Here is a 25,215-nt window from a genome sequence, read left to right as displayed (position 1 = left end):
ATAGTCTTGAGGGGCATCTATGTTTCTGTAACTCCATTTCCCCCAATGGTGACAACTTACACAATTGTAGTTCAAGATCAAAAACAATAATTTGACATTAGTACAATGTGGGTATATCATTCTGCCATTGGTCACAGGTATACATTTGTGTGATCACTACCATGATCAAGATGCAGAACTAATCCATTTTGAGATCAATCTCTTTTGAGCCCTTCCTTTTATAGTCACTCTCACTCTACTGCCCTCCATCCCCAAATTTCGGACCTCTCTTCCATCTCTATAATTTCACCATTTTGAGAATGTTGTTATACAAATGGAATCATACAGAATGTGACCTTTTGAGTTTTTTTTTTTAATTTCCTGCTCAACCTCTGAGAGTAATCTGAGTGGCTGCATATTTCAAAGAATTTCTTTATTTTATTTAAATTCAATTAATTAATATATAGTGTTTTATTAGTTTCAGAGGTAGCATTCAATGATTCACCAGTCTTATATAACACCTAGTGCTCATTACATCACGTGACCTGCTTAATGTCTCTCACCCAGTTACCCCATCCCCCCATCTCCTCCCTCCAGCAACCCTCAGTTTGTTTCCTATGATTAAGAGTCTTTTATGATTTGTCTCCCTCTCTGTTTTCATATTGTCTTATTTTCCCCTCCCTTCCCCTATGATCCTTTGTTTTGTTTCTTAAATTCTACGTATAACTGAGATCACATGATAATTGTCGTTCTCTGATTGACTTAGCATAATACTCTCTAGTTCCATCCATGTCTTGCAAATGGCAAGATTTCATTTTTTTGATGGCTGAGTAATAGTCCACTATCTTTATATATCTATATCTATACACACCACATCTTCTTTATACATTCATCTATTTTTAAAAAACATTTTATTTATTTATTCATGAGAGACACAGAGAGAGAGGGAGGGAGAGGCAGAGACACAGGCAGAGGGAGAAGCAGGCTCCATGCAGGGAGCCTGACATGGGACTCGATCCGGGGTCTCCAGGATCATGCCCTGGGCTGAAGGCAGTGCTAAACCGCTGAGCCACCTGGGCTGCCCATACATTAATCTATTGATGGGCATCTGGTCTCTTTCCATAGTTTGGCTATTGTGGACATTGCTGCTATGAACGCTGGGGTGTAGGTGCCCCTTTGGATCAGTACATTTGTATCCTTGATGTAAACACCTAGTAGTGCAGTGGCTAGGTGGTAGAGAAGCTCTATTCCTAACTTTTTGAGGAACTTCCATACTGCTTTCCAGAGTGGCTGCATCAGCTTTCATTCCCACTAACAGTGTAAGAGGGTTCCTCTTTCTCAGTTTCTTTATAATGCTTTGAATTATATTTATATTATATGTATGGTACATGTTACATATTTTATATATTTACAGTTTCTATCTACATTATATTCCATTGTATGTTCAACCATTCATGTGTTAAGAGTTTTGTGCTGTGTCCAGTTCCTATTACAAGTAAAGCTGCTATGAACAATCATGCACAGACTCCTGTGTGCATGTAAGTTTTCATTTCTTTTGGCTAAACTAGGTTCAGGAGTGCACATGCTAGGTCATAATGTCAGTGTTTTTTTTTTTTTTTTTTTTGTTTGTTTGTTTTTAAGAAACTGCCAAACTATTTTCCAGAATGGTTGTTCCATCCTATATTCTCATAATGATGTCTGAGAGATAGTTTCATTCAGTATGAATTTGATGTTGTCACATTTAAAAAAAAATTTAGCCATCCTTATAGATGTGCAGTGATATTTCATCATGGTCTTTTTTTAAAACTATTTTATTTATTTATTCATGAGAGACACAGAGAGAGAAAGAGAGAGGCAGAGACACAGATTCCATGCAGGCTCCATGCAGGGAGCCCAATGTGGGACTCAATTTCGGGACTCTAGGATCATGCCCTGGGCTGAAGGCAGGCGCTAAACTGCTGAGCCACCCTGGCATCCATCATCATGGTCTTAATTTGCATTTCCCTACTGGCTAAAGATGTTGAACAATCAGTAAGTCTTTTCATGCACTTACTGGCCATTTGTACTTCTCAACAAAATGTTTCCTCATCTGTTTCACACATTATTTAATTGGACTGTTTGCTTCTTAATGTTGAGTGTTGGGAGATTTTTATGTACGAACGAGATATGAGCTCTTAGTCAGATAGATGATTTACAAATATTTTCTCCAAATCTGTAGCTTGTCTCTTCACTCTCTTAACAGAGTCATTCTCAAAGCAGAAGTTTTTAATTTTTAAAAAAGATTTTATGCTACTTGGGAGAGAAAGCGTAAGCACAAGCAGGGGGAAAAGGGAGAAGCAGGCTTCCCGCTGAGTCGGGAACCCAATGTGGGGCTTGATCCCAGGACCCCAGGAACATGACCTGAGCCAAAGGCAGATGCTTAACTGACTGACCACCCAGATGCCCCCAAAAGTTTTTAATTTTGAGGAGGTCCAATTTATCAATTATTTTTCTTTTATGGATAATTTCTTTTATGCATTTTCTTTTTTTTATTTATTAGAGAGAGTGGGAGTACGAGTGAGAGAGAAGCAGAGAGAGAGAGAATCTCAAGCAGACTCTGCATTGAGCATGATGCCCGACATGAGACTCGATCACATGACCCTGAGACCATGACCTGAGTGGAAGGCAGATGCTTAACCGACTGAATCACCCAGGCGTCCCTCAAAATGGAATTTTTTAAATGTCTCAGAAACCACAGGAGGGCAGGGGAAAAAAATCAGAAAAATGAAAAAGCAATCAGAAAACAAAACAAAAAAAATTAGATAGCAGACTTTAGTTTAGTATATAAATAACTATATCAGCATAAATGGCTCAAATACATAATGAGATTGCAGAGTAGATTTTAAAAACATGAGATTCTATATGCTGCTTATGAGAAACTCACTTCAGAAGGGTATATGTAGATTGGAAGTAAATGGACAGAATAAAAAAGCCCCAGCTCCAAACACAATCACATTATTCAACACACACCTTTTGGGGGAACACCAATAGTCACTCCATAGCATTCTATTAATATGGAGGATTGTATGATTGATTATTGAGTACTGAACCAGTCTTGTATCTCTAGAATAAATTTCACTCAGTCATGGTATATAACTCTTTCTATATATTGCCGAAATACATTTGTAATATGTTAAGCTTTTTGAATCTATATTCATGATAGACATTGGTCTATACTTTCCTTTTTTGGACTGTTTTTGTATGGTTTGGGTATCAGGTATATTGATTGGACTCACAAAATGTTGGGAAGTATCTGTAGAGTTGGTATTAATTCGTTAAACATTTGGTAGAATTCTCCCATGAAACCAGATGAGTCTGTAGATTTCTTTTTAGGAGGTTTTAAATTTCCTTATTAGTTAAAGGGTTCTTAAAATTGGGTATTTTATATCGAATGAGTTGTAGTTCCTGTTTTTCCAGGATTGGTCCATTTTATCTAAGTTGTCAAATTTATGTGTGTAAAGTTGTTCATATTGTTCCCTTACAATCTTTTTGATATTTGGAGGGTATGGGCTGATAGTCCCTGTTTCTTTCCTGGTATTAGTGATTTTTCTCTTTTCTCTGTTAGTTTTGCTAGAGGTTTGTCAATTTTGTTAATCTTTTAAAAAAATGCCTTTTAGTTCACTGATTTTCTCTATTGTTTCCCTGTTTAAATTGCACGGATTTTCTATTAGTTAGCATTTCCTTTTTCCCACTTGCTTTGGATTTATTTTATACTTCTGGTAGTTCCTTTAGGTGGATGTTTGGATTTGAGATTTTCTTCTTTTTAAATGTAAGTATTTAGTGCTATAAATTTTCCTCTAGGCACTGGTTTAGCTGCATACCAGAAATTTTGAAATGTTATATTTTCATTTTCATTCAGTTAACTGCATTTTAAAAATTTCTCTTGAGACTTTCTCTTTGATCCTTGGATTATTTAAAAGTTTGTGGTTAGTTTCCAGGTGCTTGGAGATTTTCCTATTATCTTTTTGTTATAAATTTCCAATTTGATCCTACTGAAGTTGGAGAATATATTCTGTCTGATTTTAATTCTTTTAAATGTGCTGAGGTTTATCTTATGGCCTAGGGTATGCAGTCTTTCTTGAGATATGTTTTGTGGACACTCGAAAAGAATGTGCATTCTCTGTTGCTATGTGGAATGTTTTATAAACGTCAGTTTGACTCTGTTGATGGATGGTGTTGTTAAGTTCTATATCCTTGCTGATTTTCTGCCCAGTTATTCTATCACTTGTTGAGAGAGGGTATCAAACTCTCTACCTATGATTGTGGATTTACCTAGTTCTCTTTTCTATTATATCAGTTTTGTAAAACATATTTTGTAGCTCTGTTGTTTGGTGCATGCACATTTAGGATTGCTATGTCTTCTTGGTGGACTGATCCCTTCATCATTGTGAAATATCCTCTCTGTCCATGGTAATTCCCTTTAGTCTGAAGTTTCATTTCATCTGATATTTAGCCACTCCTTCTTTCTTTTGATTAATGTTTGCATGGTGTATCTTTTTCTGTCCGTTTACTTTCAATCTACATATACCCTACTGAAGTGAGTTTCATAAGCAGCATATAGAATCTCATGTTTTTAAAATCTACTCTGCAATCTCATTATGTATTTGAGCCATTTATGCTGATATAGTTATTTATATACTAAAGCTAAAGTCTGCTATTTTGTTTTTTTTTTGTTTTCTGTTTGCTTTTTCATATCTTTGATATTTTTTCCCTGCCCTCCTGTGGTTTCTGAGACATTTAAAAAATTCCATTTTGAGGGATGCCTGGGTGATTCAGTCGGTTAAGCATCTGCCTTCCACTCAGGTTATGATCCCAGGGTACTAGGATTGAGTACACATCAGGCTCCCTACTCAGCGGGGATCCTCCTTTTTTTAAAAAAAGATTTTATTTATTTATTCATGAGAGACACACAGAGAGAGGAGCAGAGACACAGGCAGTGAGGGATGCAGGCCCCCTGCAGGAAGCCGGATGCAGAACTTGATCCCAGAACTGCGGGATCACCCCCGGAGCCAAAGGTGTCAACTGCTGAGCCATCTAGGTGTCCCTAAATAAATAAAACCCTAAAAACAGAACAGAAATTCCATTTTGATTGGTCAATAGTGTTTTTGAGTGTATCCCTTTGTATTGTTTTTAAAGTGGTTGCTCTAGGTATTACATACATAGGTTAACGATGGCTACTGGGTTTAATGCTTTATCATTTAAAATGAAGTGTAAAAATCTTTCTTCCTTTGCAGCACATACAGAATTTATAATCATATGGAAAGTGCTTAATATAATATTATGTAAGAAAACAGCATGCAAAACTATATATACAATGTGACTATATCTATATTAGAAACGACATATGCACAGATCAGCAGAGAGAAAATATAATGAAATTGTCAAGTGGAACTGTTTGGATGCATTAGAAATATGGTTATTTTCTTGTTCTTTTCCTCTCTACTTTTACATATTTCTAAATTTTCTTTTTTGAGCATGTGCTATTTTTATCATGGAAGAGAAATGTAAAAGAATATGGTAAGTTCAACCTTCAGATCGGCCTTTTGTTGTTCACATTTCAATTACTCTTCCCCTGTCTTCTGGGAAGGTGAAAGGGTTTGCATAGAGATGGTGGCAGTTTAAGAAGTTGGCTTGAAAGCATTGGCACCCATCAGTTTACGTGTGAAAGAGGGGGGAAAAATCCCCATTTTTGATTCTGATGATAAGAAGGAAATAATCGGGATCCCTGGGTGGCGCAGTGGTTTGGCGCCTGCCTTTGGCCCAGGGCGCGATCCTGGAGACCCGGGATCGAGTCCCACGTCGGGCTCCCGGTGCATGGAGCCTGCTTCTCCCTCTGCCTGTGTCTCTGCCTCTCTCTCTCTCTCTCTGTGACTATCATGAATAAATAAATAAAAAAATATTAAAAAAAAGTGCAGATCCCAGTCTTGCACACTTTAAAAAAAAAAAAAAAGAAGGAAATAATCTGAGTGATAGCCTTCATCCAAGCCAGGTCCCCACTCTGGCTGGAGGAGCCAGCATTGACCCTACCTTCTCCAGCTGGGACGTGCTCTCATCACAAGCCTCTCTGAGCAGGTGCCGGGCCCTGCTGGGGTCTCCTTGCTTGTATGCAGCATGAATGCCTTCTGTCCCAGGGCATTGTATTGTGGGTTCACTGCCTGGTGTGGACGGTTTGCTGCCCATGTCCTCGGCACCTGGGAATACAGAAGAGCACACACAATGTCACCATTACTTGCCAGTGCTGCTCATGGGAATCACTGGAGAGGAGGGCAGGATGTGCTTCTATGACATAAATCTGAGGCTTTAGGAAGAGAAGGGGTTGCCCTGAAATAATGCCAGTGTCATCAAGGACATCAGACCCTGGGACCTGCAGCCCTGAGGGAGGGACTTCCTGTGTGGAGCTGGTGCTAAGCCAGACTGTGCTGCTGTGGAGTACATCCAAGACACCTAGGGCAGCTTCCTTGCTGGTAACAGACAGGCTGATCTCACTGACAGCAACAGAAAAGCAAGGGCTTGGTGGGAGAGCTGGTAGTCCAGCCAAAGTGTCTCCCTGCTGTTTCCTTCATGGGGATATAGTATCTAGTGGTGGAAGAAAGAAAGGTCTAATACTAGATAGATTTGGAAATCTATACATTCTTTGCCTTGAAAACTCCACTAAGAGCATAGGATTTAGAACCAGCAGCCCTCATCCATACTTGCCCTCACACAAATATGCCACATTATGATCTTGGCAATCTCTTGGAACTCTGGGCCTTGGGATGCCCCTGGACCACTGGAATGACTGGCTCAGGGTATCCTCTTAGGGGATACCTCCTGGACACTGGCTTTACTGGGTGGAAGATGGTCCAGGCTGTTCCAGGACAACTGAGCACAGTTCCAAGTGCTGCTTAGGAGGAGTGCTTAGCTTTGCAGGAGGCCACGATGCTGCAGTGCTGGGGCATCCACTGAGCAGTTGTGATAGGTCAAGCACCAGACTGGGTGCTGAAGATGTAGAAGTAAAGGGAGTCAGCTTCCACCCTAATTGAGCTCTACCCTTAGAACAGATGTTTTGTGGACTCCAACAGCTGATGGACAGGCTTCAGAGGTTGCCTGAACATCCTAGATTGAACATAAAACAATGTGAGCATGTACACACACACATTTTCTGAGGAGAAAATGCAAGGCTTCTATCAGATTTCCAAGTGTGTAAATGAACCTAGCTAAAAGTTTTATCACTATAAATATTACTTAAAAGACTGCAATAAATGAAGAGTTATGTCCTGATCATTTTGAGTGAAATAGGGAGAGATTCCTACCATTCTTGGCCAAGTCCACAGAGTCAGTAAAAGGCAAACCTGAACAGAAGTTTGGCCCCCCTGTTCTTAGGCTAAGGTGAACCCCCTCCATCTCTCCGTTGCCTCTTTGAAGGAATGAATAAAAAAGAAGCTTCTCATGTGGAAATAATGCCAAGCATGGCTGGCTTCCAAATATTCTCATCACGGAAGTGAATCACACTATAGCAGCTTTCATTTGGGGAAAAATTATTTCCAATAGCATAAAATTACATGCTTAGAAACAAATTTAACAAAAGATAGGAAGTCTCATATAAATAGAAAGACATCCCATGTTCATGGATTAGAAGAATCAATATTATTATTGATTATTATTATTATTATTATTATATTAACATGTCAATTCTTCCCAATTTTAACTATAGATTCAATAAAATCCCAGGCATAATTCTCTTAGGCTTTGGGGGGATAGAAATTAACAATCTGATCTTTAAATCTATATGGAAATTCAAAGGATTTTAAACATCCAAAGTAATCTTGAAAAAGAAGAGAACTGGAAGATGTACACCACCTGATGTCAAGACTTACTATGAAGCTAAAGTAATCAGGGGCACCTGAGTGGCTCAGTCGGTTAAGTGTCCAACTCTTGATTTCAGCTAAGGTCATGATCTCAGGGTAGTAGGATAGAGACCCATATCAGGTTCTATGCTGGGCATGGAGTCTGCTTGGGATTCTCTCCCTCTACCCCTCCACCCCCTGCTTGCACGCTCTCTCTTAAAAAAAAAAGCTACAGTAATTGAGACATTGGGGTACTAGTATAGACAAATATATCCATGGAACATCATATAGATTTGAGAAATACACCCACACTTGTACATCCAACTGGTTTCTGACAAGAGTGCTGAGGCAATACAATGAGGAAAGCAGTCTTTTCAATGAATAGTGCTGGAATGACTTGACATCTACAATGAATAAAAAGAAACAGACTCCTACATCTTGCCACACACAAGCATTAAACTGAGATGGATCATAACCTAACATAAAGATTGAAATTATGGAACTTATAGAAAAAAAAAACAAGAGAAAATCTTTATACCTTGAGAGTTAAGCAAAAGTTTCTTAGATGGGACACAGCAATAACCATGAAAGGAAAAATTGCTATATTAGACTTCAGCAAAATTTAAAATTTCTGTTCATCAAAGGATTGATCTACCATTTTTTAAAAGATTTTATTTATTTATTCATGAAAGGCACAGAGAGAAGCAGGCTCCAGGCAGGAAGCCTGATGCGGGACTCAATCCCAGGTCTCCAGGATCATGCCCTGGGCTGAAGGCAGGCACTTAACTGCTGAGCCACCCAGGCGTCCCTACTATTTTTTTTTAAAGATCTTATTTATTTATTCATGAGAGAGAGAGAGAGAGAGAGAGAGGCAGAGACACAGGCAGAGGGAAAGCAGGCTTCATGCAGGGAGCCCGATGTGGGACTCGATCCCGGGTCTCCAGGATCATGCCCTGGGCTGAAGGCGGTGCTAAACTGCTGAGCCACCCGGGCTGCCCTGATCTACCTTCCAAAAATGAATAAGCAATACTGGAAGAAAATACTTACAAAACATAAATCTAAAAACAAAAGAGAGAGAATGGTATCCAAAATACAAAAAAGACTCCTATAACTCAGTGATATAGGACAACCCAATTAAAAATGGGCAACGATTGGAACAGCAGAAGATATTAAAAATGCTTAATATCATTAGTCATCAGGGAGATGCAATTTAAAATCAGAAGGAGACACCACTACACTCTCACCAGAATTACTAAAATTTAAAAAGACTTATAGGACTTGGTGAGGTTATGGAGCAACCAGAAAACTCTTACCTTATCGGCTGGAGTATAAAATGGTATAACCACTTGGAAACAAGTCTGGTGGTTTCTTACAAAACTGAACATACAGCTATCCTATGATCCAGCAAGTCTATTCTCAGATATTTACCCAAAAGAAATAGGTCTAAAAAAACTTGTCTAAGAATGTTCATAGTTTCAGTCATAGTATTTCCAAACTGTACATAGCACGAGTGTCCATCAACAGAAGAACAGATAAACAACTACTGTGGTTTAATAACTACTCAGCAATAAAAAAAGAATGAACTACTGATCCATGAAATGAGTGACAGGAAAGTTCAAAACGTAATGCTAAGTGAAAGAATGATTGCACACAATAATTCCATTTATATGCTGTTTTAATCGATGGATGGAAAAAAAAATCAGAGTAGTGCTTCCTGGAGGCAGGGACAGGTATGAATTTTGCCAGGGAAGGCACGGGGAAACTGATTTTTTTTCATCACATTGGTGTTATTTGTCAAAACTTGTCAGTCTGGTGAAGATTTGTGCATTTTGCTCTAAATGGATTCTACCCCCAAGTGCTATAAACAATATCGAACTGTACTCAATAATACAAATGCTATAGATTTTGAGGGTGAAGTGTACAGATGCATGCAACTTTCTTTGGGATACACTAAAAATATTGGATTGATGGATGAATAGAAGGATGGACACATGGGTAGAATGTGAGAGAGCAATTATAGAAAATGTTAATCGTAGACTTCAGGTAGTGGATAATGGATGTACATGGTTCAAGTCTTTCAACTTCATGTTTAAAATTTTTCATAACAAAATGTAGACAGAAGTGAATGAAAATATCATGCCCTCAATTCAGGGCCTACCATATGGCATACTGAATGAGCTCCACCATCAGGGCAGAAAAATCCTGCTCTGTAGAAAGGCAAAGACAATCTGCTTATAGCAATGGCCCTTGAAACCGTTCAGGCCCTTTACCATTCATTCTAAGCCATAACTTTCACTGTTTCAAAGGCAACCATTCTGAAAATCCATGTAAGTGGATAAAGCATCACACACAATCCACATCTTTTTCGAAACACCAATGCAAGATTGCTGTGTCTGCAAAGATCAATGGAACAGAATAGAGAATCCAGAAGTGGACCCTCAACTTTATGGTGAACTAATATTTGACAAAGGAGGAAAGACTATCCACTGGAAAAAAGACAGTCTCTTCAATAAATGGTGCTGGGAAAATTGGACATCCACATGCAGAAGAATGAAACTAGACCACTCTCTTGCACCACACACAAAGATAAACTCAAAATGGATGAAAGATCTAAATGTGAGACAAGATTCCATCAAAATCCCAGAGGAGAACACAGGCAACACCCTTTTTGAACTCGGCCACAGTAACTTCTTGCAAGATAGATCCACGAAGGCAAAAGAAACAAAAGCAAAAATGAACTATTGGGACTTCATCAAGATAAGAAGCTTTTGCACAGCAAAGGATACAGTCAACAAAACTAAAAGACAACCTACAGAATGGGAGAAGATATTTGCAAATGACGTATTAGATAAAGGGCTAGTATCCAAGATCTATAAAGAACTTATTGAACTAAACAGCAAAGAAACAAACAATCCAATCATGAAATGGGCAAAAGACATGAACAGAAATTTCACAGAGGAAGACATAGACATGGCCCACAAGCACATGAGAAAATGCTCCGCATCACTTGCCACCTGGGAAATACAAATCAAAACCACAGTGAGATACCACCTCACACCAGTGAGAATGGGGAAAATTCACAAGACAGGAAACCACAAATGTTGGAGAGGATGTGGAGAAAGGGGAACCCTCCTGCACTGTTGGTGGGAATGTGAACTGGTGCAGCCACTCTGGAAAACTGCATGGAGGTTCCTCAGAGAGTTAAAAATGGATCTGCCCTATGACCCAGCAATTGCACTGCTGGGGATTTACCCCAAAGATACAGATGCAATGAAACGCTGGGATACCTGCACCCCAATGTTTCTAGCAGCAATGTCCACAATAGCCAAACTGTGGAAGGAGCCTCGGTGTACATCGAAAGATGAATGGATAAAGAAGATGTGGTCTGTGTATACAATGGAATATTACTCAGCCATTAGAAACAACAAATACCCACGATTTGCTTCGATGTGGATGGAACTGGAGGGTATTATGCTGAGTGAAGTAAGTCAATCGGAGAAGGACAAACATTATATGGTCTCATTCATTTGGGGAGTATAAAAATTAGTGAAAGGGAATAAAGGGGAAAGGAGAAAAAGTAAGTGGGAAATATCAGAAAGGGAGACAGAACATGAGAGATTCCTAACGTTGGGAAACGAACTAGGGGTGGTGGAAGGGGAGGAGGGCGGGGGGCGGGGGGGACTGGGTGATGGGCACTGAGGTGGGCACTTGACGGGATGAGCACTGGGTGTTATTCTATATGTTGGTAAATTGAACACCAATAAAAAATAAATTTATAAAAAAAGGAAAATGAACAATACCAGGTCATAAACACTACTTTTGTGTTTTGGTTTATTCCAATAAATAAAAAAGTAAGCTGAGTCTGGAAAAAAAAAGATTGTTGTGTCTGAGTGGAGATTATTGGGGTATTTTTTGGCTGTGTATTTTTGCAAAGAGGAATCAGAAAATGGCTTAGTGTGTAAGTCATTGCATTTGTTAGCATGGCAGCCTCACTCCCATCACACACTAACAGTCGTATTAATTATTTACCATCAGAGACCCTGGGACAGCAGAGGAGAGCTGGCTGGAAGGAGAGAGGCATTGGCAGGTTGTGAGAAAGAGGTAGAATTGATGGCAGCATCATCCATCAGAAGGGGCACTTAATTATGTTGTTGCTCATCTTTCAAAATTAAACAAATATTTCCCTTATCTCCGTAAAATACAGGCGTGTGTGTGTGTGTGTGTGTGCACGTGTGCATGTGAGTGCCTCTGTGTACACGCAAGTAGGAAGTAACCTCTTCTGTTCACTGTAGGAATGTAGATAAAAATAGTCCATCTTTGAATCAGTTAAGCGACACCAAGAAGGCAGAAGCTAGGGTATAAGGTGCATGTCATATTACAAAGTGGATTTTACTTTCACTTGATTTTTAAATAATGCAGCATATGTGCAGCAAATTATGTAATCTGAGCCCAGACTCTGCTTGATTCTATTTATGTATTTTTTCATATTGTGGTGTTTTCAGTTTTCTATCTGATTCCTTTAGGTTGCATGGACAACGCATGTCCACTGTCACTGATGCTGAGAGCTGGGGGTTCTGGTGCAATTGAATTATTGGGAGGACATTATTGGGAAAACATCCGCGAAGCCTCATGCATTTAATTTAATCTGCCACTTTCTTTTAATTTCCTGAAATTATAAAGAGAAGGGTTAACACATATTTACATTGAAAGAAAAAAGACCACAATGCTAATAATAGTATTATATTATTATAATACTATATATATAATATATATTAATAATATATTGAGTATTAATGCTCAATAATAGTATTGAGGATGGGCTAGGGTAGAACTAATGATGGAATTAGAAAAAGATTCTTCTTTATTTCCCAAGTTCCCCATAATGGAATTAAATGACTGCTTTATTTTACATTTTATTTTTAAATTTTTATTTATTTATGATAGTCACAGAGAGAGAGAGAGAGGCAGAGACACAGGCAGAGGGAGAAGCAGGCTCCATGCACCAGAAGCCCGATGTGGGATTCGACCCCGGGTCTCCAGGATCGCGCCCTAGGCCAAAGGCAGGCGCCAAACCACTGCGCCACCCAGGGATCCCTTATTTTACATTTTAAAGACATTACACATGTAATAAAAAAATTACACATGTAATTCTCATTGAAAAAAAAAAGATTACAGAACTATATCATGTAAAAAAGCAGAAGTCTCTCCTCCCACCATCAGACACATTTCTTAGAGGTAAATATTTACTTTTATAGTACTTTGCCCAAATACCAGTTTTATAATTGACAATTGTTAACCTCTGATTTAAACTTAAAGCAGAGGAATGTACTGACTCCATTTGAGATTATTCAGTTATTGTGCCCATTAATGAACCACTGTCCATATTACATTTTTGTCTGCAATAAAATATGATAGTTCTAAATATTTTCCTCATACGGCTATAAAACTCTTTTTAAAAATATAAATACTCAAAATGTATTCTATTTCAATAAAATATTAATGTATCAAATAAGCAATGAGAACCAGTAGGAAAACAATCATAGAACATTAGGATGACTCAGCTTCAAATTAAAAAAAAATTTCCTTTTAGTTAGCTACTTAGCTTAGTTAGTTTAGTTAGTTCTCTATGACAATGTCATTACTTTCTTGTATAGCAATGAAAAGTCCATATATTTATATGGACATATATACACACACTACCAATAGGCATCTCACTTACTTTTAATGCAAAATTAATATGCTTAATGAAGTAAGTTACTAAGTAAAGGAGGAGAAGCGAAAAACAAGAGAGTGATTTTTTTCTCTTTTGGTGGTGATACTTGTTTGATTTTAGGAGTCAATTAGGAGCTAGTGAGAGGAGACTGCAAATACAGTGGACGGCGAGGGTTGTGGATTGAGCCCATGTAGAATTCTTAGGAATACAAGAAGCATCTACTGTAAGCTGGGAAGTGACAAGTGGACAGCATATTTCTGGTGGTGACAAATGTCATTATCTACATAGCCTGGTATTTATATATGCTGGACGTGGACACTAATTAAAGTTCATTACGTGAAGAAGTATTTGGTTAAAAGAATATTTAAAAGCCTGTGGAATGAGAACACTATTTAGTCCTTGAAAATCACTTTCAATTTAATATTCTATTTATAAAGAAATACTTTCAGTGACCCTGTGTACTCTACATATTTAGCCATTTCTTCCAGAAATGGAAGAAAATGTTAGTTGCCAATAACTCGGTATCTAAATATCATTTCTGTAATTTGGGTTCTAGAAATACAGAGTATTCTGATTACAGGAAAACTAATGGAAATTATTTTTTTTATTTGGGGGGAACAGTAAAAGAGAATTCCATGAATATTATAGTGATGTCTACTGTAAAAGCCATGTCCCTTAAAGGAACAGTTCCTGTGGACGTACCCCCTTAAAGAGAGTCCTCCTTTGTCTGTTCGGAGTCTGTTCTGTCCTTACATCCTTTGTGTTGCTGTTGTTTTTTCCTTATATCCTAAGGAGAGTCTTACCATTTCTTGCAGAATGATATTTGTTAAGTTATCCTCCTGAACCAAAAATCAGAATATAATTCTCTTTTTACTGTTTTTTTTTTCCTTGCAAATCTAGGATAATGGAGAGGTAATATGAGAGTGACTTTAATTCTGTTAACCTCATGTGTGTGTGTGTGTGTGTGTGTGTGTGCATGTGTATATAACTAAAATAGAGTTATGTCAATATTATATGTTATATGTCATTATGTTATAATTGTATGTTACATATTATAGATCTATATATAATATATATATTTAATTCTCTCTTCTCCACCAAAGAAAACATGTATGATAGAAAGAGAATGCTGTCTGTCAATTCAAAATCTGTTGCATCCTCTGTATATCCTAGAAGAGACACTAACATTTTACTTGCACATTCATGAACGTTTTTTTATTACATTCATCTCTATCAATAGAGTAGCAGAAAGTAAAAACATATCTACTAACCCACAACCAAGCAAACAAAAGTAAACTTTAGGATGCTACTGACCTGGTCATAATTGCTTAAGGACCTTGCTGTGCATTCTCCACCAAGTCCCCGAGCGGCCAGAGCATAGGAGCAGGGGCTTTCCCTCCCCAGAAGTGACACCCTCCTGGCGCTGCAGGGGCTCACCTGCTATAGCCCCAGATTTTCCAGCCATCAGCTGGAAGGATGCTTCTTTCTTTGCAGCTATCACTCTGGGATTTTAGCCTCAGCAAGCAGTTTTCATCTCTGGGTCGAATTACGGTGAAATCCAACCCTTTATTTGTTCGGGGAAGATGCAGAGCTTGGGGGGTGTGGAGGGCAACATGTCCCTCCGGGGTGACCCCTGGTGATAATTCCTCTCCAGCTCCAGATGGCTTGTGCTCAGCCCCATCACAGTGGGCCACTTGGATCAACCAGCATCGGAAAAGAAAGCGCAGGAAACGGTGGCATCCTGACTCATGGCTCATGCAGAACAGCACTCTGGCAATGGAGGCTGAGTGTTTCTCTTACCTCGGAGCCTCACAGCACAGATGCACAACTTCTCTGTGGATGTTCTCACCAAATGGCTTTTTGTTAATAAAAGGGGGATGTGCAGTTATATATACAGACAGCTCACACAAGGGAAAAATTACAAGTAAAAGTGCTATTTTCTTTAGAAATAACAAATACAATTAATCATAAAATGCCACGTTATGCCCACCTGGCCAGAGCGTGGTGACATTTGTCATTGTGGGGGGAGGACTGGCAAATTGCATGGCTGGTTCAGAAAGCAATAGAACAATGTTATATAACAAGATCTTATTCTCCTAGAGTTTATCTGAAGAAATAATGGAGAGTAAGATCCACTCCTAAGTTAAGTCACTGCTCTGCAGAGTAACCTACGACACCAGAGGAAAGAACCTGCTAACAAGGTAAATGGCCAATATCAGGGAATCAGGGAATGGCTTTTAGCAAAGACAATGTCTAGGAGCCAAGTACTGATTTTTGTCATTTAATCTAATGTTCATAGCAATGCTATGAGTAGGTGTCATTGGTGTCATTTTACAGATGGGGGAGGCCAGGATGCAGACACCATTCACAGTGATAGAGCTGGCTGGTAGCTGGGCAAAAGTGGAAGCAGGTCTTTTTGACCCCAGAGCTCAGAATTTCCACTACTCTGCTTTCCAATTTAATACTTGTTATGAATTGCATATTTGGGTACCCTCAAAATTACTGTGTTTTTTAAAAAAGATTTTATTTATTTATTCATGAGAGATACAGAAAGAGAGGCAGAGACACAGGCAGAGAAGCAGGCTCCCTGTGGGGAATCTCATGTGAGACTTGATCCCAGGACCCCGGGATCATGTCCTGAGCCAAAGGCAAATGCTCAACCACTGAGCCATCCAGGTGCCCCCAAAATTCATGTTTTAACCCTGATTCCCAGTATGATGGTATTAGGAGGCAGGACCTTTGGGAGGTGACTGGGTCATGAAGATGGAGCCCCCCACAATGGGATTAGTGACCACACAGAAGAGACACAAGAGAGCTTACTTCGCTGCTCCCCACCTAGTGAGGATCCAATGAGAGGATGGCTGTCTGCAAATCAGAAAGTGGGCCCTCACCATGAACAGAGTCTGCTGGCACCTTGACTTTGGACTTCTAGCTTCTAGAACTGTGTGAAATGAATGTTTAAGCCATCCAGACTGTGGCAATTTGTTACAGCAGCTAGAGCTGACTTTTAAAATAGTGCCTCAAGATCATTCAAAATAAGCGACTACCATGCAGCCATTAGAACAGATAATGAAGACTAATAATGAAAAATACTTATATAATATTAACCAAAAAGAGTAGGATATGGGGCATGGATTGAAACATCATGGGGAAATACCTAACATAGTAAATTAGTTGACACCCTTTGAAAATATGCAAAATAACAGAATTTACTCCGGGTTGGTAGATTATCTGAGATTAAAGTGCTTTGAAAGAAAGGTTTCTAATGTGTATAATCTGCTATTTTTGTTTGTAAAAATTTAGTCTGTTCCTCTGGACAGAAAGTCTGAAGAACACACAAAATGACAGTAGCAATTGCCTTCAGCAGGTGCAATGAATGGAGATTTTTTTTTTAATTTGGGTTTTCCTGTGTTTTCCAGTATTTTTTTTTTCTTCACCAAGTTCTTGTTGACTTTGGAACAAAAAAATAAATTAAACGATGAAATATATCTAGCCCAAGTTTGACCACTTTCACCCTGGCTCAACAAACTAGTTCTTTGACGGCCTTATCTAAACTGAAGGAATCAATTGTTGGAAAAACAAGTTGTTTCAGTTCTGGGAAGAGCCAGAGAACAAGAAAATCTCTTGGGATAATAATCTACAAGCACAAAATAGATTTTAAAAGATAAAATAAAATGGTCTAGTAATAATAATAATATTTAGTATGCCAGTAATTGGTGCCATTTATTGAGTTCTAGCTAATGATGTAAGAAATGTCCTGCCTACTTCTGCCTTCCTGCCAAACCCATGCAATCCAGGGTTTCTCATCAACCCCCTCCACGAGGTGACCAGTGCTCTGAAGCATCAGAGAAGCTCTCTCTACTCAGTTCCCAACAGTGGAGCTGGGACCTGGAACCCCCACACCTGCCACCAAAGTCTTACCCCTACCCCCCAGGCTGTGTGCTTCCAACCAACATGACGTGCATATCTGGAACACAATGTGCTTGGCAAACACATGGGAACTAAAGGGTGAGTTGATTCTGTCTCATTAGATCCAAAAACCAGAGAGAAAATGATGGAAGCCCACTCCTCCGTGAATTTTCTGGGATAGCAGCAAAGAAACACAGAAATACAGAACTACCACAACAAATCCTTTCCTACACTTCCTTCTTCTTCCAAGAATTCATTTATTTATTTCTCATTCATTCTAGAAATACCATATACACAGTATATGCTAAGCTAAGCCCTGGGGACACAGTTTGATGAAACAGAAGGAAGAGCTAGCGTGTGAGGCTATCTTCTTCCCAGGTTTTAAACGTCTACCACAGAAACCATGCTCAAGCGACTCGGGACAAACACCACCCTGGTAAAGAAAGAGGAACCATCCTTCTGAGGGGAAATAAAAAGCACAGAAGTAAGAGAGTTCCTTTATTTAATACTTCTGTAATATAAAATGGCACAACCTGAAGACAGAAAAAGAAATCGGTCATGCCATGGGGAGGTGATCGTGTTTGTAAACACTGGGGATTAAGTCACTCTTTCTCACACCAAACCTACTTCTAAGGAACTGATTTCCAAGGGAATAATTCTACCCATTTAAAAATTATGCAAAAAAAAAAAGGCAGTATGAATGAAGGTGCTGATTGCAGTATGGTTTAGTAGAGCAAAGAATGGTGGTTATGCCAAGGATCTAATGCATTATAAATGCTTATGGCATTGAGCACAGGGAGGGATACTGCAACATAGGCAAACTGACAGGAAGGAAAGACTCCAAGATGGTAACATTGGTTTTTGTTAAGTGGTGGAATTTGAGGTGATTCTCAATTTTTTTGCCCTAGTTTCCAGTTACTTCTGTTACTGCTGTCATGGAAAAGTAGTTTTTAAAAATATACTTTTCAGGTTAGTAAGTAGAACTTCTGGCTGAATCCAACTTCCTCTTAGCAAAGATGGGCACAAAGGAAGAAGATATCTCAACCTAGAGGGAAATTAAACATAAGGCACCCGGATTTTTCCAGCGGCATCACAAGAACCAATGGTGCTAAGACATGGTGGTGGAAATGCCATTCAACTCAGATGACAGGGTGGCCCTGGTGGCTCAGGGGTTTAGTGACGCCTTCAGCCTGGGGCGTGATCCTGGAGTCCCAGGATCGAGTCCCACGTCAGGCTCCCTGCATGGAGCCTGTTTCTCCCTCTGCCTGTGTCTCTGACTCTCTCTCTCTCTCTCTCTCTCTCTCTGTGTGTGTGTGTGTGTCTCATGAATAAGTAAATAAAATCTCTAAAAAAAAAAACACTCGGATGACAAGGCTTGGGTTCAAATCCTACCTTGGCTGCTTAATGGCTGCATGGTCTTAGCAAGGATTTATGTCTGAATCTTGTCACCTCTTGTAAAAATGACAAAAAAAGACACATTAAAACACTACTGCAAAATTCATGACCTAAAAAAAGGGGACTGGCACAAAAATGGGGGTTATTTGCAGGAAGCCTAGCCTCTCCCTACTCCCTCCCTTCCCTACACTGAAGCCTCATTCCCACCATTGACCCCAGGCTCCCTCAGCCCTCACTCTGGTGTCTCTCCTACCTGGAAAAAGGCCCACTCCTTCACCATTTATCAAGGTTCTCCTCCTGCTTCCAGGTTCAGCATAGGTGCTACTCCCCATGGAAGACCTGGGGGAGGGGGGCTCTCCATGGGCTCCCTTCTTCTTCTGCCTGACCAGGACCATCCTCTTGTGAGGTGTCTGTCCACCTCCTTTCTGTCCAGGAGAGCCTGGGTTCTCTTCCTCAGAGTCATGTGTGCCTAGCACTGTGCCATGTACACAGTAGGTGCTCATTAAGAGCTTCTTGAATTCAGTTTGTTGAACCTCCAGAGTTCTCTGCAGGTCAGTAAGTGATTTGCCTAGAATCTTGCTCATCTGCAGTATCATTCAGAATGGGCGTAGGGGCACAGATTTCTCCTGGTAAAAGAGAAGGATGTCTTCAGGTCCTTCTGGGTTTACTTTTCATGACCGATTTCCTTCCCGCCCCGGAACCTTGCCTCCACCCCACCTGCTCCAGTGTGGGCCGTTCAGCAAAGCAGTGGTAGGGTTCATGTCAGGTCAAAATTTATACTGTTTCAAGATAATACCCTGGGGCTTTCCAGTTCATGCAAGTATCCCAGGACTTAATCATACACACTGGGTGAAGGAGGCCCCAGAGCACAGAGAACCACAGAATGAAGAATGGAATGACCAAGTCATCCTCCTTTTGCACCCAGCTAGGTGTGTCTACATCGCCCTCTTGTGCCTTCTGGAGGTAATGGCAGCACCTACCTTAGAAGGGTGATTGGAAGGTCAAATGGATGGAAGGATGCAAGTATGGAAATGCTAGACCACTACCTAACTTAGTGGGCTCTGGACAAATGTTAGTTCTTATTACCATTATTTGAAATTAAGTTAAATGCGGTCAGTGTCTAAAACTTGTAAAGTCTGGGGTCCAATCTTATTCCTCAGGCATCTGAGATAACTGATGTGAATTCAAATGGACAAGTTTGTGGTTTCCTGTATCTTATCTACTGAGCTCTGGGTCAGGTGTAAGTGGGGGCCAAACAGAGGAAGAAAAGGGCTTTCCTCTAGCACCCTTGCTGAGTCTGTGGGGGAGTAGAGGTATGGATACAGCCAAATGCACCCCAATAACTCCATGGTGGTATATGCCAGTGGACAGAGCCAGGCTCCTGCATGCTGCCTAGCACACAGCTGGAGCTTAATAGATATGAGTTATGAATGCTACTGGCCAAAATAAGGAGACCATTGTTTACCCTGACAGTGACCCTATCTAAAAATGCTGCTGAATGAGATCAGCCAAGTTCAGACCAGTGGTTTTAGAGTTCATTTGGTTAATAGCTCTTCTTTCAAACTTGTCATAGCCCATTAGGGCTGCTTTAACAAAATACCACACATTGGATGACTTATAAACAACAGAAGCTTGCTTCTCACCATTTTGGAGGCTGGAAGTCTGAGATCAGGGTGCCAGCATGGTTGGTGAGAACCCTCTCCTGGGTGGCTCTCATTACATCCTCACACGGCTGAAGGGGCCAGGGAGCTCTGCGGGGTCTCTTCTGTGAGAACACTAATCCTATCATCCTTGTGACTCACTCAAGGCCCAGAGGACCCACCTCCTAATACCATCATCTTGGGTGTGAAGGTTTCAACATATACATTTTGGTGGGATACCAATATGCAGGCCATGGCAATGACCTTACTTAAAAGCATGGGAAATGCCCAATATTCCCATGTAAGAGGTAACTTTATATTAATACAGTTTTTAATCCTGGAGGCAGTGCTCAGAGTTAACTGCTCAGTTAATCACTGTAAACTCCTTGATGGGAAATTATTGTGATAAAAAACAAAAACAAGGGGCCACCTGGGTGGCTCAGCGGTTCAGCATCTGCCTTTGGGGTCCTGGGTTCGGGTCCCACCTCAGGCTCCTCGTGGGGCATTTGCTTCTCCTTCTGCCTATGTCTCTGCTTCTCTCTGTGTATCACATGAATAAATAAATAAAATCTTTAAAACAAAAACTGGTTGTAATCAAAATCCTGACTAACAATTTGATACTTTCTCCAGGGAAAGGTGCTAGGATCCAATGCTAACTGTTCCCTCTCAGAGGAGAGAGTGGCCCAGGACAGGAGACTGGACACCCCCAGAACTGTTTATTATGCTAATAAACAGTATGCACAACTGGGGGCCACAAGGGAGAGATATGGTCAGATTCATTCCTCACTGAGAAACCAGGACACTTCCACATGCATCAGACACATGAATGTAAAAAATGAAACCACATAAGCAATAGAAGAAAACAAGTGAATTCCCTTTTAACCTAGGAGGGTGTAATCCTCTTAACTGTGACTCAAAACCTAGTAGCAATATAAGACTGATAAATCTGACCACATTTTGAAAATAACAGTGTTATCAAGTATAATTCACACATCATAAAATTCACCATTTTAGGGTGCACAATTCAATGGTTCTTTTCAAGATTTTATTTATTTATTTGAAAGAGAGAGAGAGCAGGGGGAAGGGCAGAGGCAAAGGGAAAAGCAGACTCCCTGCTGAGCAGGAAGCCCCATGCAGGGCTCCATCCCAAAACCCTGATATCTTTACAGGAGCCAGAGCCGAGCCGAAGGCAAAGGCTTAACTGACTGAGCCACCCAGGTGCCCCCACAATTCAATGATTTTTAGCATATTTCCGGAAATGTGCAACGACCGTCAGTCCTCTAGACCTAATAAAAACACTTTGATCACCCCAAAAGGGACCCTGTACCAATGAGTAGACCTTCCCTCCTTGTCTCTCCTTCAGCTGCTGACAATCACTAATTTCTATCTCTGTAGCTTTGCCTATTCTGGACATTTCATATACATGGAATCATGCGAGATGTGGCTTCTTCCACTTTGCGTGTTTTCAAGGCTCATCCCTGCTGAAGCATGTGTCCGTACTTCTTCCTTGGTTACTGCCAAGTACTACTATTCCATTGAGTGGATATACTACAGTTGATTAGTTCCTCCATCGGTTGATGGACATTTGGATGTTTCTACTGTTTGCGTGTTGTGAATAATGCTGCTATGATCATTTATGCATAAGTTCTTCTGTGAACATGTTTTCAATTCTTTTGGCTCTTTATGTAGGAGTGGAATTGCTGGGCCAAATGGTAACTCCATGTTCAAAAATTTGAGAAACTGCCAAACCATGTTCCAAAGTGACTGTACCATTTTAAATTCCCTCCTGCAATGTACGAGGGTTCTAATTCTTCAACCTCACCATCATTTGGTGAAGATGTCCAATTTTTTAAAAAAAATTATCTATTCTAGTGGGTGTGAAGTGGTATCTCATTGTGGTTTGGATCTTTATTTCCCTGATGACTGATGATGTTGAGCATTTTTTCAGGTGCTTATTGGACATTTTTATATCTTTTTTGATAGATGTCTATTCAGATCCTTTGCTTATTTATTTTGTCTTTTTCTTGTTGACTCATAAGTGGTCTTTATATAATCTGGATACAATCCCTTTATGAGATACATGATCTGAAAATATTTCCACCCATTCAGGGAGTTGTCTTTTCACTTTCTTGATGATGTCTGTCAAGTACAAAGATTTTTAATTTTGATGAAATCCAATTTATTTTTCCTTTTGTCACTTGTTTTTGGTGTCATATCACAGAAACCACTGCTTAATCCAAAATCATGAGATTTAATCTCATGTTTTCTTCTAAGGGTTTTATAATTCTAGCTCTTACATTTAGGTCTGTGATCTATTTTGAATTATTTTTTGTATATTGTGTTGGTAGGGATCCAACTTGGTTTTGTTTTTCCATCTGTATACTCCGTTGTCCCAGCACCATTTGTTGAAAAAAATGATTATTTCCCCTCTGGATTGTATTAGTGCCCTAACCAAGTTCATCTGACCATGAATGCCATGGGTTTATTTCTGGACTATTCCACTGATCTATATGTGTCTATCCTTATGCCAATACTACACTGTCTTGGTTACTATAACTTTGTAGTGTATTTTGAAATCAGGTAGTGTGAGTCCTCCAACTTTGTTCTTCTTTTTCAAGATCATTTTGACTATTCTGAATCTCTTGTGTTTCTACATGAATCTTGGGATCAGCTTGTCAATTTCTGTGACTATTTCAGATGGGATTCTTATAGGGACTGCATATGCAGACCAATTTTGGGAGTATTGCCATGTTAACATTGCTAAGTCTTCCAAACCACGAACACAGGATGTTTTTTCCATTTATTTAGGTTTTCTTTAACTTCTTTCCATCAAGTATTATAGTTTTCAGTGTATAAAATCTTGTACTTATTTTGTTACATTTATTCTCAATTGTTCTATTCTTTTTGATGCTATTGTAAATATGTTTTCTTAACTTCATTTTCAAACTATTCATTGAACATATATGCAACTATAATTGATTTTTATATTTTGATCCTGCATTTTAAAAATTTGTTGGACTGATTTATTAGTTCTAAGTTTTTGTAGATTCTCTAGGATGTTCTATAGAAAATATTATGTCATCTACTAGTAGAGATAGTTCTACTTTTTCCTTTACAATCTGGATGCCTTCTATTTCTTTTTCTTGTTTCATTATGCTGGCTAGACACTTCAGTATAATGTTAATTGAAGCTGTGACAGTGGACATCGTAGTTTTGCTCCTGATGTGACAGAAAAAGCAATTCAGTATTTTATAACTAAATATGATGTTAGTTGTGGATTTTTAATAGATTTCCCTTATCAGGTTGAGGAAGTTCTCTTCTATTACTGTTTCACTGAAACAGTAATTTTTTTTCATCATCAAAATTTTTTTCATCATCAAAGGGTGTTGATATTGCCAAATGTTTTTTCTGTGTTGAGATGATCATGTGGTATTTTTTCCTCCTCTTTTCTGTTACTATGACATATTATACTGATTTATGTTAAATCAAGCTTGCAATCCTTGGATAATTCCAGCTGGTCATGTTATATAATCCTTTTTATATATTACTGGATTTGATTTGCTAATATTGTGTTGGGGATTTGCATCTGTATTCATAAGAGATACTGGTCTGTAGTTTGCTTGTGGTATCTTTGGTTTTGGTTTTAGGGTAATCCTGGGCTCACAGGTTGAACTGGGGAGTGTTCTCTCCTCTCTTATATTTTTGGAGGAGTTTGTGAGGTTAATATTAATTCTTCAAATGTTTGGTAAAATTCACTAGTGAAGCTGTCTGAGCCTGGCTTTTCTTTTGGGGAGTTTCTGGATTACTAATTCAATGTAGCTACTTAGTATAATTCTGTTTGGATTTTCTATTCCTTCTTGAGCCAGTTTAGATAGTTGTGCCTTTCTAGGAATTTATCCACTTCACTTAGGTTATTGAATTTGTTGGTGTACAATTGTGCATAGTATTCTACTATAATTCTTTTTATTTTTGTTCAGTTGGTAGTGATGTCCCCTTTTCTGTCCTGATCTTAGTAATTTCAGCCTTGTCTCTTATTTTTTTTGGTCATTCTAAGTGAAAGTTTGACAACACTGTTGATTTTTTTAGAAACCGTCTTTGAGTTCACTGATTTTCACTATTGTTTTTGTAGTCTATATTTCATTTATTTCTGCTCTAATCTTTGTTATTTCTTCTGTTTGCTTTGGGTTTAGTCTGTTCTTTTTTTTAGTTTCTTAAGGTGGAAGGTTAGGTTATTGATTTGAGATCTTTCTTTTTAAATATAGATGATCATAGCCAGAAATTTCCTTCTAAGCACTGCTTTAGCTGCATCCCCAAAGTTTTAGTATGTCGTGTTTTTATTTTCATTCACCTCAAAGTACGCTCTAATTTCTCTTGTGATTTCTTCTTTAATCTGGTTACTTAGGAGCACGCCATTTCATTTTCACATATTTGTGAATTTCCCAAATTTCCTTCTGTTATTGATTTCTAATTTCATTCCTTTGTAATCAGAGCTTATGTTGTATGATTTCAATTCTTTAAATTTGTCGAGGTTTGTTTAAAATTTAAACATGTAAAGAACCCCCCCAAATATGTGTGCTCCACAACACACAAATAGGATAACAAGACACATGACAAATTTAAAAAAATTGCAACTTATATTATAGACAAAGGGTTAATATGATGAAACATCTTCTTACATTGCTGGAGGGAATGAAAAATAGTGCAGCCCCTATGG

At 39.1% G+C, this 25,215-nt stretch overlaps 1 protein-coding gene across 2 annotated transcripts in view; it reads right to left on the bottom strand.

Annotated features, from left to right (window-relative positions):
• LRRK1 (leucine rich repeat kinase 1) overlaps positions 1-25,215 on the bottom strand; it is a 119,026-nt gene that overhangs the window by 76,232 nt on the left and 17,579 nt on the right. For both annotated transcript variants that reach the window (XM_055326460.1, XM_055326462.1), the window contains exon 2: positions 6,046-6,209. In XM_055326460.1, coding sequence (XP_055182435.1) covers positions 6,046-6,209 — 164 coding nt within the window. The remainder of the gene's footprint in view (positions 1-6,045; positions 6,210-25,215) is intronic.

Source organism: Nyctereutes procyonoides, unplaced genomic scaffold (assembly GCF_905146905.1).
Source record: "Nyctereutes procyonoides isolate TBG_1078 unplaced genomic scaffold, NYPRO_anot_genome, whole genome shotgun sequence".
Classification (NCBI taxonomy): domain Eukaryota; kingdom Metazoa; phylum Chordata; class Mammalia; order Carnivora; family Canidae; genus Nyctereutes; species Nyctereutes procyonoides.
Note: the sequence above shows the minus strand (reverse complement) of the source record. Positions and strands in the feature narration are given on the sequence as shown.